A 15,086-nucleotide genomic window follows, 5' to 3' on the forward strand; every position below is an offset into this window, starting at 1 on the left:
TTTTTTTTTTTTTTTTTTTTTTTGACTTAGGTGACGAAAGGCACTGTTTTCCAACAAATCTTTTACAAAGAACCACTGAGTGACAGGAGATTGGAAAGGAAAGGCATCTAAAAAGCATGAGAACTCCATGTGGCACTGCATCAGCAACCACTGCAAACTCTTTTGGACTAACAGGAATACCATGCTTAACTAAAAACTAATTGCAGATTGAACCATTTTGATTGAAAAGTCAAGACACAAAAATAATAGCATTTTTAAACCAAGTTTAAAAAAAAAAAAAAAAAAAGAGAGATTTGTGTTTATACAGTAGATTGTTATTCCAGATTAGATGCGAGTGAAGTGTAAAAATTATGTTTAAAAATGGGGGACCAAGCTAATAACATTTGCCTATGAAAAAGAGATAATTTCACAGGGATTTTCATGATGTTATAGTTACAGATTAATAAGAAATTTAAACCACCTACATCAGGGATCTGATTCCATATAGATGAGGGATATAGATAGTTTTTTATCCAATTTATTTTAAAGGCGTTGTTTAAAGTGGTGAAATCAAGAAAGTTTAAACCCCCTTTCTCAACTGTATCCATAAGTACCGTTTTTTTAATAAAATGAGTTTTATTCTTCCAAACAAAGCTGAGAAGCATTGTATCAATTTTTTGAAGAATGCAGTGTCAACATTCAAAGAGAGAGCAGCATATGTTACCTTGACAAACCTTCATCTTGGCTTGTAAGATTCTTCCCTTCAGTTAGAGATCACGCTGGAGCCACAGATTCAGTTATTTCTGAGTACTCTCAACTAATGGATTCACATTTAAGGACCATCTTTCTAATTCATTTTTTTTTTTTTTTTTTTTTGTTATAACAACACCTAAATAAGATCCCCGATCTTTGATTTGAATATTACACATTTCTGACAAATTACAATCTTTGATGGACTTCAATTCACACTTTGAGTAGTTCAAGAATAGGCCTGATGCTTTAGAGAATTGCTAGATATACTTTAGTGCTAAAGGAACTGTTAGCATCTTGCAAAAAAGTGTGGTATCATCAGTTGACTGATGAGTATCTGTTTGTCAGCGATAGAGATACCATGAAAACCACTATTAGATATATAAGCGAATATCTGTGAAACTAGTCAAAATAAATAAGGGGATAATGGACACCTTTGCCTAATACCATGTGACAAGTAAAATCTAGGAGAAGTACCATATTTTAATTTAATTGTGCTTCTACAGTTGTAATATAGAGTTCTTACAGCCTTACAAAAATATTCACCAAAACCTAATTTTTCTACTGCTTTAAATATAAATTTATGTTCAACTGAATCAAAAGCTTTATAAAAATCCAGGAAAGGAATAAAACTATATGCTACTGACACTGCTGTTGAGCTAGGTGGGCGTGGCTTCAGCAACCAGCTCCCGCCTTTTTGCCCATTTTTGATTTTCCCGGAATGATGCGCAGTGATGCGCTGGCAAGATGGCAAAAAAACGACCCTCCCAATTCAACCTCCAAAAACGCTCTTCAGAAAACTATGGGTGACGTCACGGACACTACATCCATTATTTTATACAGTATATAATCTGGACATATAAAATGCAATCACAAGCTACCATATAGCTGTGTGTCGCGGGCAGTGTGAATGGGGCTTAGCAAGTCAAAAATAAACAGAACTATCAGGCATATTATTAAAAAATAAAATGCATTTATACAAGAGTAGAGGAAAAAATGAATTTAATTTTTATTTATTAGTTGCTTGCAAAACGTATTATTAAAAAAAGGTTAAACAGAAACTAAATAAGCCTATATTAAACTAATAATTCTATATGTAATTATTATAATTTTCTTTCTGGTCCCAAAAGTAATCTTTCAAACTTGATAAATCTGCAATCAGCAATCAGCAGCTGCAACTTATATTTTTATAACAAGCCAAAGGGTGTATAAAAATAGCACAAAGATAACGTGAACAACGAGTGTAAAGATCAAACTACATATAGATTTATTTGAAATGTGATTATTACAGAAATCAACAAATTATTTTAATCATTCTTATTGATTTAATGTCCATTGTGAATTGATAATTGTGCTGATATGTTAGACGTACACATGCCATTCAGACAAAGTAATTATAATAAAATAAAAAAAATAAAAACATGCCATCAAAAACAGTTAGAATATCCACGGTAAAATAGAGGAGATGCAGAGGTGAGAACAAATACATTATATTGTAATAAAAAGCATAATTCAAACTTAACACAAAAAAATACAGAAAGCAAGCACACTGATCACATGATTAATATTAAGTGACGTGACCCCACATAAGCATATAAATATCACATGCAGGAATATTCATATACCTGGGGGAGACAGTGCCATTCATAATGTCAACAGCATAATCAGTTTTACAAACGCATTATTAAGACTTCCTAATTTCAAAAAGTTAACAATAATTAAAAGAAAATTGATTATATAAGAAAGTGAAAGTGACGTGACATGTGGCCAGGTATGGTGACCCATACTTAGAATTAGTGCTCTGCGTTTATCCCATCCAAAGTGCTCACAAACAGCAGTGAACACACACCCGGAGCAGTAAATAGTTTCTTTCAATTTACAGCATATTTGTTTTAAAGTCAACATCCTGAGACTTTGTATTTGCACTTTCCAGTGGAGGCTCTTCTGAAGTGGTTTGCTAGAGCAAGAGCAAGCCATAACTTTCCAGTGGAGGCTCTTCTGAAGTGGTTTGCTAGAGCAAGAGCAGGTCATAGGTTAAAAACAATGTACTTTAGAGCATTTACAGATGTGTTACTCTGTCACCTTTAATAGTTTGCTCTGTGGCGCTTTGAGACTGGACTGCAATCAGACTGAGTGAAAGAGTCTTCAAAATCTTGTTGGGCAACTATCTCCTTGACACGGCCACGCAATCGCGTATTACGAGGGGTGATCCTTTTCTCAATGGCTCCTGCTAGATCACGCTCTCTACCCACCACATACACACGCTTCTGACCGCGTGTTACTGCAGTGTATACATGCTGCCAGTTTTGAACAAAGGTATTTCCAAGAACGTACACAATTGTTTCAGCCTCCGAGCCCTAAAGTGAAGACAAAATATGATTAGTTGCATGAAACTGAGAGACAGATGCTAATACTAGGTGTTAATTCTTAAACAAAGAGCATCCAGAGTGTATGTGTGAACTGGAGACCTGAAAGGTGTGAATGGTTCTTGCCCAAGCATGGCACAGTTTACACTCTTTCTGTAGTTCACTGTAGTTAGAAGTCACCACACGGCCATTTTCATCATCTAGGGTCAAGTAGCGTCTTGTTTTGCGTCTTGCTCCCATATCCTTCTCAGTTACATCCTGTGATTGGATGTAAAATATCATAAAAATGCACCAATCAAATTCATGTAATTACTCTAACTGCTCACAAATTGATGTCAGTTTACTTTAACATCAGATATTTCAGATTTAAGACTTTTTGGCTTTGTTAAAAAACAATAAAATATCAAATCAAGGCATTTTCCCAAACACTTCACCTCTTTAATGAAGAAAATTTCCCCATTGCACATTCTTTCTTTTTTGACTTGCTTCTGTTCATTTTTTCTTTGGGTACATGGAATATCTTTGGACATTCCAGCAACATCATGTGCAGGCTCCTCTTGCATGTTCTCATTATCTGTTTCTGAGATATAGCCATTCTTTGTGCAGCAAACTTTATCCCCCACTTGAAAGTGTATTTTATTATTATGAGTTCTAATGGAAACAAAATATGTATACAAACTGTTAAAAAGGGAACCAATAACGGTGATGAAGTTGAAAGTGTTATGATTTTACTTACTTCGTAACATGACCTGAATAATGCTTGCAGCAAAGCTCATTGATCAACTGACAGTCCCTCCTGTAAGCAACAGCAATAATTCCCGGTTACCATTCATTTGGGACAAGTTTTTGAGTTGTAAGTGACAGGGGGGCCAAACTGGGAGTTTTAAATATGTCTGGTGTCAAAATTTTTTATCTGTGAGCAACACACTGTTTACATATGGTTCTTTCCAAGTTGTAGGTTTCCCTTTGAGCAGCGAAGATGATTTAAATGTAAACATGAGAAGCAGTTTAAGGATATCACCTATTTTATTAACCTGTGAATGAGATCTTACCTCATAAATGCCACAATCTGTGATGATTTATGATCTTTGAGACCAGGAGCTTCCTTGAGCAAGAATTTAAGGGCTTCCTGGAGAGCTTAGCGACACAAATATATTGAAAATGCACATCACATAAATATTTCAATACCAGCTTTGCTCATTAGAGCTGTTTCTGTTTGTAACAGTAATCAACCAGACATTTCATGTCATTTGAATTATAACATGTCATAATGAAATCATGTGTTGTAAACTGCTCACTTACCATCATGATTCTCACTGATTTTGACAAAAATGAACCTTTTGTCAGAAGGCACCGTGGAGGGATTTCTCATGTTTATGGTGGCATCAAACTCCAGAGGACTGTAACGTCTTTTTTGACCCATCTCCGAGATGCTGAAAGATTATGAATACAAATATAACAGCAACACTATGAGTATGAGAGTACTAGAATGAGTACGAAACTTTTATTAGGATTCAGCAAGAGATAGCATTAATAATTGTACCTACAGTGTACTTAAAGTGTACATACCCCAAAAGTATTCTAGTATAAGGTAACTACATGGGTTAAGGTTAGATTCAGGTTTAGGTTCAGGGTTAGTGACTAGTTACAAACCATTTACTTCAATAGCAATAAAAATCACATACTACATACACGTGGAACAGGGCTGTAAAATAAAGTGCTTCTTTGTTTTCTAATCAAATGTTTAGAGTACAAACTATCTGCTCACAGTCCAGCGTTTCTAACGATGAGCTCAGACTCGGAGCGATGGTTGGTCTGCATCTCAATGGCCCACCGGACCTTCCTGAAACCTTCAAACAGATCATACAGTGTGTTTCCAGGCTCAATGCTGGGCAACTGTCTCACATCTCCTGCAGACACAAAACAAAATGAATAAAATACAGCTGTTTATTTCCATTATTGAAATCTGACACACATGCAGTTTGGCTTTTACCCAAAAAGATGAACTTCTTGAGTTCTGCGTGTTTGGTGAGCAGGCTGAGAATAGAGTGAAGGATCTGAACAGACACCAAGCTCCCCTCGTCGACCACCAGCACCCGCACCTTCGAGAACTTCCATTCTTGAAGATTTGCATTTTCTTCTTTTTTTCTGTTCATGAAGCTCCATAAAACCTGAAAAAGATGAACACACAAAAAGGAACATCATGCAAATTAATGTTTAATTGAATGTACTTGTGCAATGTGGCTATACCTGGTGCAAAGTATAAGCAGTGCAGCCGGTTCTTTTAGTGAGAATTGAAGCAGCTCTCCCTGTAGGAGCAGTGAGGAGAACTTCAACAGGAGGCTTTTCATCACTGTCACTCTTGCTGGTCTGTTTCTCCATGGCCTTCTTAAACACCAGGCTGACCAATGTGGTCTTCCCACAACCCCCTTTTCCACTGATCACCGTCACTGGGTAGGCGCATATCATTTCTGCTGCTCGCACATGATCCTTGTCTAACTCAATAGCAGAGTCATTTAAGTCACCATGACCCATCTCCTTTAATCTCTCCATTGCAGCTCTTTGAAGAACCTCCTTCACATCCAAGTGGATCATCCAGGATTCTCCCTCAATCAGGGCCCTCAAGCATTCAGCAATGCCTTTCTCGTAGCTGAAGTAGTTGTGAAGTGCTACTTTGTTGTTCTCCAGTTTCAGCACATCATGCTTGTGAAGGAAGGAGTACCCTGCATCTTCAATTTTCCACTGTTGCATTTTCTCCAGCAGCATATTCTGTTCAATGTATGTGCTGCCAGTATCTCTGCAGTAGTCTTTCAGATTTGCATACAATTGTAAGCCGTTACGCTGCTCCTCAGTCATTCGGCTGAGCAGATTACAAACCTTGAAAGCCTCAAGCTTTGCTTCACATCTGATCATAAGGAATTCTCTAAACATGATCTGTCAGAAATACAACAAGATTGAGACAACAACCAGATGAAAAAGGTGCCAAACAACAAATAATATTTATTAAAAATGTTTCAGCAACACCCAAAAACTAGAGAAGGAAAGCTTTGTCTGAAAGTGAACTGTTTTAAAAGCTTAAAGTTTGAATAGACGGACAAGTAGAACAGGCTGAAGGACTGAGGTGGATGAAGGGGTTGAAGATAAAAAAAAAAAAAAACCACGGATTATGGATTTTGGAGAACAAAAAGAAAACAGCTTTGTGCTTACATAGTTGAAGCCCAACTTCCAAACATCAGTCTTAATTAACTGCTCCAGTTTCTCCAATACGTGTGTGTTACTCTGCTGCTCTGGAGTTTCTTCAGTGGTATCCTGTGAGTTTTTCATCTTTCCATTGCTTATTATGTCCATAAACTGGCCTGGTAACAATGTTGGCAAGTATTTCATGATTTGGGGGTATTTCCTGGCAACTTCCACATGTGTCCAAGCAACTGTTTTTCAGGACAAAATTAACAACAACAAGCACAGTAATATTATTTTAACAGTCATGTCAGATACGTAATCAACAAAGAACTGAGTTGTGTAAAAATCATTAATGACAGGATGTTTATATAACGATCTAACTGAAGATACACATTTTTAATCATTTGAAAGGAGTGTAATAAATATACCAATTCATCTTTATAACATCACGTAAATATATTTTAATAATGCTATATGCAAATACTGGTTTGTAGTGCAAACAGAAAAACCATACACATCAACAAAAAATTCCTCACATCATCACCATAATCATTATTTTTTTTTGCAAGTCTTGCCCACAAGCAGCATTCAACAATAAAGAATAAACATGATAGATCATTTAAATACAATCTACTTAAGCAGACACTGGAGTGGTCCTTCAATAAGTTATTGAAAGTGCTAAATTGTTTCAAGTATTTTGAAGAATATGTGATGAGTGGTCCAACCTGAGTTGATGACATTTGACTTGAGCTCTTTAGCCTTAGCTCTATTCTCTGGTCCTGAATCTTCAAAATCCTGCAGCGCATCCAGCACATTGATAAGCTCCACCACGTGTCTGTTTTTGGACAAAAAGTCCATAAAGCTCATAACAAACCCAGGGTTTGCACCACATGCTTTAAGAAAAAGAGACACAAGTGAATGGTCCTCTGAACTCAGATTGGTGCGGAGACTGTAGGAGGGATAGCTGGAGGGGATGGTAGAAAACTTGTGCTTATTGCAACGGCGAACTGTGCAGGTTACCTCCCACCATGGATCACAAAGGTGAAAACGGCCCCAAACCCTGCATTTCTCATCATTAGCCATGAATGACACTGCAAAAGATGAAAATGATGTACAGTTGCAACAGCTTAGTCTCTCTTTCAGGTATGAGATGCAACAGTGGGATAATTTAACATGTAACAATGTAAAGTTGGTTACTTTTACCTGTAAAAGTGTGCGCTCTAAATATAACAAATGATGTGCTGTTTCTAGGCATAGGAGAACTAGGCAGTTGCACCACCAGCTGAAGGAGTGCCAATGAGCCCCTCAAGTCCTCCATTAACATGGTAACATGTCATTATTTAGCAATAATTAGGCTAACTACGTTTTACCTTTATGTCTTCTCTTAATGTTATATATATAAAAAAAGCAACCAATAATCTAAATATTTAGGCCTATTGCATGATATACATTTAAAATATGAATAATGGCATCAGCAAACATTCGTACAGAAATGTACAGAACCTGCTTTGAAAATTGGCCTGTTTATTAGTTAGCCTAATATACCTTCTTTGGACGCCGGCACGGAGAACTTAAACATTTTTGCTCCAGAAGAGACGGAGTTCATCTCCTTCATGTCCAAAAATTCTGTCTGTATTTCCTCTTCTTCATCTTCGTCTTCTACATCATCATCCTCATTGTTTGGTAGAATGTAACCAGTTATGGTTTGTTCAAGCAAGGTACTTCGCTTCGGCAGCGACATATCTGCTCCACAGCACAGCGCGGTAAAGTTAGTATTAGATTTGATATTCGCTGTATATTCCCCTAGGCTGCTTTAGGGACCGTCTGCAAATTTACCTCTCAGTACAAAACGAAGTCCAATAAATAATACAAATTATGTTTCCAACGCTACACCGGGTGTGTGTTCACGAAACTGACAGAAAATATTTAACCAATATGTCACTACAGACAGTATCTCCCTTACTGTATGTACAGTACACACAAACTATTTCCTTAAAAAGATACTATAATTCACCAAAAGTTTTTTTTTTTTTTTTTATGTTCCAAAGGTTGTAGTACATTTGTAGTTACAAGACTGACTTACTACAGGTGAAATTTTGCAAATATCGCCCTTACTGTACATACAGTAAATAATTATTCTTAGAAAACAATTACTGTAATTAACCATAAGGGTTTTTTTTATGTTCCAAAGGTTTGTAGTATGTTTGTAGTTACAAGACTGACCCTACTACAGGTGAAAGTTTGCCGATATCTCTCTTACTGTATGTACAGTACATAATCTAGGAAAACAATTACTGTAATTGACCAAAAGGTTTTTTTTTTATGTTGCAAATGTTGTAGTACATCACTAGTTACAAGACTAACTTACTACAGGTGAAATTTTACCAATATATCCCTTTCTGTATGCACAGTACATAATCAATCTTCAAAAACAATTACTGTAAATCATCAAAAGGGTTTTTTCATGTTCCAAAGGTTGTAGTACATTTGTAGTTACAAGACTGACCTACTACAGGTGAAAGTTTGCCAATATCTCCCTTACTGTACATACAGTACATAATTATTCTTAAAAAAACAATTACTGTAAATCTCCAAAAGGGTTTTTTCATGTTCCATAGGTTGTAGTACATTCCTAGTGACCAGACTGACTTACTACAGGTGAAAGTTTGCCAATATCACCCTTACTGTACATACAGTACATAATTATTCTTAGAAAACAATTACTGTAATTAACCATAAGGGTTTTTTTATGTTCCAAAGGTTGTAGTATGTTTGTAGTTACAAGACTGACCCTACTACAGGTGAAAGTTTGTTGATATTTCCCTTACTGTATGTACAGTACATAATTAATCTTAAAAAACAATTACTGTAATTAACCATAAGACTATTTTTATTTTCCAAAGTATTAAATACATATTTACAAAAAAGACTTACTACAACAGAAAAAATTCCGACAACACCCCCACTGTACGTACAGTACATACAAGATCTTAGAAAACAATTACTGTAATTGACCAAAAGAGTTTTTTATGTTCCAAATGTTGTAGTACATCACTAGTTACAAAACTAACTTACTACAGGTGAAATTTTGCCAATATATCCCTTACTGTATGTACAGTACATAATCAATCTTCAAAAACAATTACTGTAATTGACCAAAAGGTTTTTTTTCATGTTCCAAAGGTTGTAGTACATTTGTAGTTACAAGACTGACTTACTACGGGTGAAAGTTGCCGATATCTCCCTTACTGTATGTACATTACATAATTAATCTTAGAACACAATTACTGTAATTGACCAAAAGAGTTTTTTATGTTCCAAATGTTGTAGTACATCACTAGTTACAAGACTAGTGATGTACTACAGGGGGCAGCTGTGGCCTAATGGTTAGAGACTTGGACTTGTAACCAGAAGGTCACAGGTTCGAATCTCGGTGCTGGCAGGAGTTGTAGGTGGGAGGGAGTGAATGAACATCACTATCTTCCACCCTCAATACCCATGGCTGAAGTGCCCTTGAGCAAGGCACTGAACCCCCAGTTGCTCCCCGGGCGCTGGATATATAGCTGCCCACTGCTCCGGGTGTGTGTTCACGGTGTGTTCACTTCTCACTGCTGTGTGTGTGCACTTGGATGGGTTAAATGCAGAGCACCAATTTCAAGTATGGGTTACCATACTTGACAAATGTCACGACTTTCACTTTTTTTCACTTTCACTAACTTACTACAGGTGCTGTACGTACAGTACATAATCAATCAATCTTCATATCTACATAATCAATCTTCAAAAACAATTACTGTAATTGACCAAAAGGGTTTTTTCATGTTCCAAAGGTCGTAGGACATTTGTAGTTACAAGGCTGACTTACTACAGGTGAAATTTTGCCAATATCTCCCTTACTGTACATACAGTACATAATTATTGTTAGAAAACAATTACTGTAATTAAACAAATAGGTTTTTCTCCAGTAAATCACCGGAAAAAACTTTGTCAATATCTCCATTACTGTACAAACAGTGCATAATTATTCTTAGAAAAAAAAATACTGAAATTCACCAAGTGTTTTTTTCCCAAAGGTTGCTGTACGTTCGTACTGACCAGACTGACTTTCTACAAGTGAAATTTTTACAATAACACCCTTACTGTATGTACAGCACACAACAATTTTTTATTAAAAACTAATTCACCTACAACCTCTTTTCATTTTCTAAAGGTTGTAGTACTCTCCTAATGGCCTTAGATTTTATAGCAAATTAATCATATTTATTTATGTATGGATGTAAGTATGTGTGTGTGTGTGTGTGTGTGTGTGTGTGTGTGTGTGTGTGTGTGTTTGTGTTTGTATGTACAGTGCATGCATAATTATTAGGCAAGTTGATATTCTGATCATAGTTTTTATTTTAACAAGCACATTTAAAAAATTCCAAACCACATCCATCTTAATAACTACTATTATTTTTGTATTTAATCATTTATAAGAGATATATAATTGTCCATGAAGGCTGGATGTGAAAACATTCATATATCCAGGTGTGCATAATTATTAGGTAGATTTTCTTTTACCAATAAAATGAGGCAAAAAAGTTATTAAGATTGATGTGGTTTGGAATTTGTAAAATGTGCTTGGTTTAAAAAATATGATCAGAATATCAACTTGCCTAAAATTGATGCATTTGCATTACACACACACACACACACACACACATACTTGCATTTGTGGTTTGCGAGGACTCTCCATAGGTGTAATAGTTTTTATACTATATAAACTGTATTTTCTATCACCCTACACCAACACTACACCTAAACCTACCCCCTCACAGAAAACCAATGGCAACTTTTGAATTTCAGAAAACACCGTTTTGTTAGCTTTTTTTAAGCCTTTTGTTTTACTGGGACACAGGAAGTGTCCTCATAAACCATGTTTATGTTGTAGTACCCATGACATTATACACATTTGTGTCCCCATAAACCATATATACCAGTACACACACAAATAAATAAATAAATAATAAATGAATAAATATGAATATAAATATAAATAATCTGCTGTAGAATCAAAAGCCACTAGGAGCGTACTACAACCTTTAGAACATGAAAAAAAGTGAATTAGGTGAATTAGTTTTTAATAAAAATATGTGTGTGCTGTACAAGCAGTAAATGTGTTATTGTGAAAATTTAACCTTTAGTAAGTCAGTCTGGTCACTACGAACATACAGCAACCTTTGGGAAAAAAGAACACTTAGTGAATTTTAGTATTTTTTTCTAAGAATAATTACGCACTGTTTGTACAGTAATGGAGATATTGACAAAGTTTCACCGGTGATTTACAGTAATTGTTTTTTAAGAATGATAATGTACTGTATGTACAGTAAGGGATATATTGATAAAATTTCACCTGTAGTAAGTTAGTCTTGTAACTAGTGATGTACTACAACATTTGGAACATAAAAAAACCCTTATGGTTAATTACAGTAATTGTTTCCTAAGAATAATTATGTACTGTACATACAGTAAGGGAGATATCGGCAAACTTTCAACATAAAAAAAACCTTTTGATCAATTACAGTAATTGTTTTCCTAGATTAATTATGTACTGTTCATACAGTAAAGGAGATATCGGCAAACTTTCATCAGTAGTAAGTCAGTCTTGTAACTACAAACATACTACAACCTTTGGAACATAAAAATAGCCTTATGGTTAATTAAAGTAAATGTTTTCTAAGAATAAATATGTACTGTACATACAGTAAGGGAGATATCGGCAAACTTTCACCTGTAGTAGGTCAGTCTTGTAACTACAAACATACTACAACCTTTGGAACATAAAAAAGCCCTTATGGTTAATTACAGTTATTGTTTTCTAAGAATAATTATTTACTGTATGTACAGTAAGGGAGATATTGGCAAAATTTCATCTGTAGTAAGTCAGTCTTGTAACTACAAACATACTACAAGCTTTGGACCATGTAAAAACCCTTTTGGTGATTTACAGTAATTGTATTTTAAGATTAATTATGTACTGTACATACATTAAGGGAGATATTGGCAAACTTTCACATGTAGTAAGTCAGTCTTGTTACTACAAATGTACTACAACCTTTGGAACATGAAAAAAAACCCTTTTGGTGAATTACAGTAATTGTTTTTTTAAGAATAATTATGTACTGCATGTACAGTAAGGGAGATATTGGCAAAGTTTTAGCTGTAGTAAGTCAGTCTGGCCACTAGGAATGTACTACAACATTTGGAACATTAAAAAAACCCATTTGGAGAATTACAGTAATTGTTTTCCAAGAATAATTATGTACCGTACGTACAGTAATAACGATAATAGAAAACTTTCTTCAACCATAAGTCAGTCTGGTCACTAGGAATGTACTACAACCTTTGGAACATAAAAAATACCTTTTGGTAAATTACCAACATAATTGAATATATTACACCCGCAAAAATTGATAAAAAAAGTACCTGTCATTCTTCACGTTTAAAACGAAAAACAGCAATAGGCTTACTGACGATTTTTTTAACTCGAATTGATTTATTTCACGAGACACTCGTTTGTATTAAATTGTTCAGTTTTTTTTTTAACATGCACTCAAATATTTGTTATTTTCCTGCTGCAAATATTAAACAGGAAAATATAATTGATCCACATGCCGCATGAAAGGAGGCGAATGTCTCACTACAGATTAAAGAGCATAAAAAACATTTATTATTTGTATTTTAATTCTATCTTTAAATTGATAGAAGACTGAGGCTTTGTGTTATAATAAAAAGTCCAAAGCTTATTGCGATTAAAACGTTATATATTATTTCCAAGCATTTATGCCATAATTAAATAATCACATAACGTTATTTACTTCAGAAAAATCAACATAACAGAGTCGAATTTTTAAATGGTTTAAAAATGTTTATGGTTATCATACTAGTGGAATATTACATTTTATTCCTTCAACAAATAACAAATCATTTTAATGCAGCTATAGCTCGTAATCACGACTTGCTTGGGAAACAGGAAGCTTCTCGCTCAGCACAGTGGAGTGCATCGTTTTGTTAACTTTGTGGTTTATTATTTTGAGTCGTTTGGGACGCGGTGACACAAAAGACCCTCTCACAACATATTGCTTTATAAATCTAAAAAATAAAACATTGGGTCAACAAAAAAAATATGTTAACGTTTTCCACTAGAATTTTTATGTTTAGACTACTGGCAGAATTACATTAATTCAAAGCGATGTTTTGAGTATGATGAATTAACCTTTTAGGCCACAATAAAACGCATTTCTAAGTAACATGAACTTAATAATTTTCAACATGAATGCAAGTAATTAAGTTGATCCAACATAATGTTTTAAGTTAGGTGAAGAAGTTTTTTGGCCACAATAAAACACATTTCTAAGTAACGTGAACTAAGCTGAGCCCTGTCGTATAATAAATAAATTTTCCTGTGTTTTCCAGGAGGCAATTTTAAAATATAAACAGGCACCATTAATGATCAGTGTTTTTTTAATGATTTTTCAGTTGTTTTTTTTCCAAATAATATTCAATTTTGATTAATATGCGCGAGGGAGGGAGAGCAAGACAGTTTGAAGACTGTGAGAGTGCGCGCGCGCGGCCGGAGGAGGGTCTCTCTCTCTCTGCTCGTTCTCTAAGTAACATGCACAGGCGCCTGTCAAAACTAGCAGTCAGTAATCTACATCACTTACCGATCAAATAAGGCTTTCCACTTATCACTCCACGCCGATTCTGTTCGGTTCTGTTACTGAAGAATCCAACATGAAATAACGATATGGCGCAACCAAACTGTTACATGATTGGCTGTTAGCGTGTCACTCCCTACGTTGCTAGGGAGCTGTTACCAGAGACCGAGTGCCATTGTTCATGCAACCAAACTTGCTTCGCAACCTCTGGTTTCTTCCGAAGAAAAACATATATATCGAACGTTTTATCTGAACAAATAGTGTAGCTACTCAATCAGTGACAAGCTACAGCTATAGCTAACTTTACCTCGGCACACAGACTATAACGTTACTATCAACACTGCTCAAATTTCAGAGTAAGGACTTGCAGATTTCGGTATTCGGTTACAGTAGGCTATCACCAACTGAATCCTGAGCGAATGCGAATGTGTGTAATTAAGCATAAAATTACTTACCATTCACCACATGCTTCGTCTCGTCTCGTCGTCTGGCCTTGAACATGCGCGCGCTGTTTACGCATCATCAAATTGTTTTTTACATTAACAGAACTTAAAATTAAATTGTTTTTTGATTAACTGAAAATTTTAAACTCTGACAAGTCATGAAAGTATATTACATCAATAGGCATAATTTGTGTGTCATCCCAGCTTAATAAAATAACAATTACAATTAAAAAGTCTAACAGTATCTCAGAACTTGATTTTTTATTTCACAACAATATATATATTTAAGTAATGACTAAAGGTCCTCTGAATTAGTTTTTAGAGTGTATTGCGTTTGCCGCTCAGAAATGTTCACGTAATCATGCTGCACGTATCAGCAGTTCCCTGCTGCATACATTAGTCAACCGAACCGGGCTGAACCCGCGCTCTGGCCCACTTCTTCCATCCAACCGTGTCCGAGCATGGCACGGAGCGATCACATTAGTCAACCGAACCGGGCTTTGGGGGTAAGACGCGCTCGGGCACGGTTCACATCCTTAGAAAATAATCGCACAGCCTAATCATAATCGGTCATTAAATCGACTAATCGAATATTCGAAAATCGTGACCCATCCCTAACTGAATGTACAGTAAGGGAGATAATGGCAAAATTTCACCTGTAGTAAGTCAGT

The 15,086-nt window shown here is 35.4% G+C and overlaps 1 protein-coding gene across 3 annotated transcripts; it reads right to left on the reverse strand.

Moving 5' to 3' along the window:
* Positions 1–2,708: 2,708 nt before the first annotated feature.
* LOC109075647 (DNA helicase B-like) lies at positions 2,709–14,400 on the reverse strand. 3 transcript variants are annotated; one of them, XM_042721914.1, is made up of 13 exons: positions 7,821–8,098; positions 7,001–7,366; positions 6,303–6,523; positions 5,346–6,029; positions 5,089–5,266; positions 4,864–5,005; positions 4,398–4,528; positions 4,148–4,232; positions 3,832–3,891; positions 3,530–3,746; positions 3,198–3,353; positions 2,812–3,086; positions 2,709–2,740 (listed from the first exon to the last, which is right to left on the reverse strand). In XM_042721914.1, exons 1-12 carry the CDS (start codon positions 8,014–8,016, stop codon positions 2,814–2,816), a joined length of 2,709 nt encoding a protein of 902 aa, XP_042577848.1. In that variant the 5' UTR covers positions 8,017–8,098; the 3' UTR covers positions 2,709–2,740; positions 2,812–2,813. The 3 variants fall into 3 exon arrangements, with proteins under 3 accessions (XP_042577848.1, XP_042577846.1, XP_042577849.1); XM_042721912.1 differs by adding an exon at positions 13,979–14,399 and having other exon boundaries at positions 2,714–3,086; positions 7,821–8,018; XM_042721915.1 differs by lacking the exon at positions 7,821–8,098 and adding an exon at positions 13,979–14,400 and having other exon boundaries at positions 2,714–3,086.
* Between the last annotated feature and the right edge of the window lie 686 nt (positions 14,401–15,086).

This window comes from Cyprinus carpio, chromosome B4, assembly GCF_018340385.1.
Source record: "Cyprinus carpio isolate SPL01 chromosome B4, ASM1834038v1, whole genome shotgun sequence".
Lineage (NCBI taxonomy): Eukaryota > Metazoa > Chordata > Actinopteri > Cypriniformes > Cyprinidae > Cyprinus > Cyprinus carpio.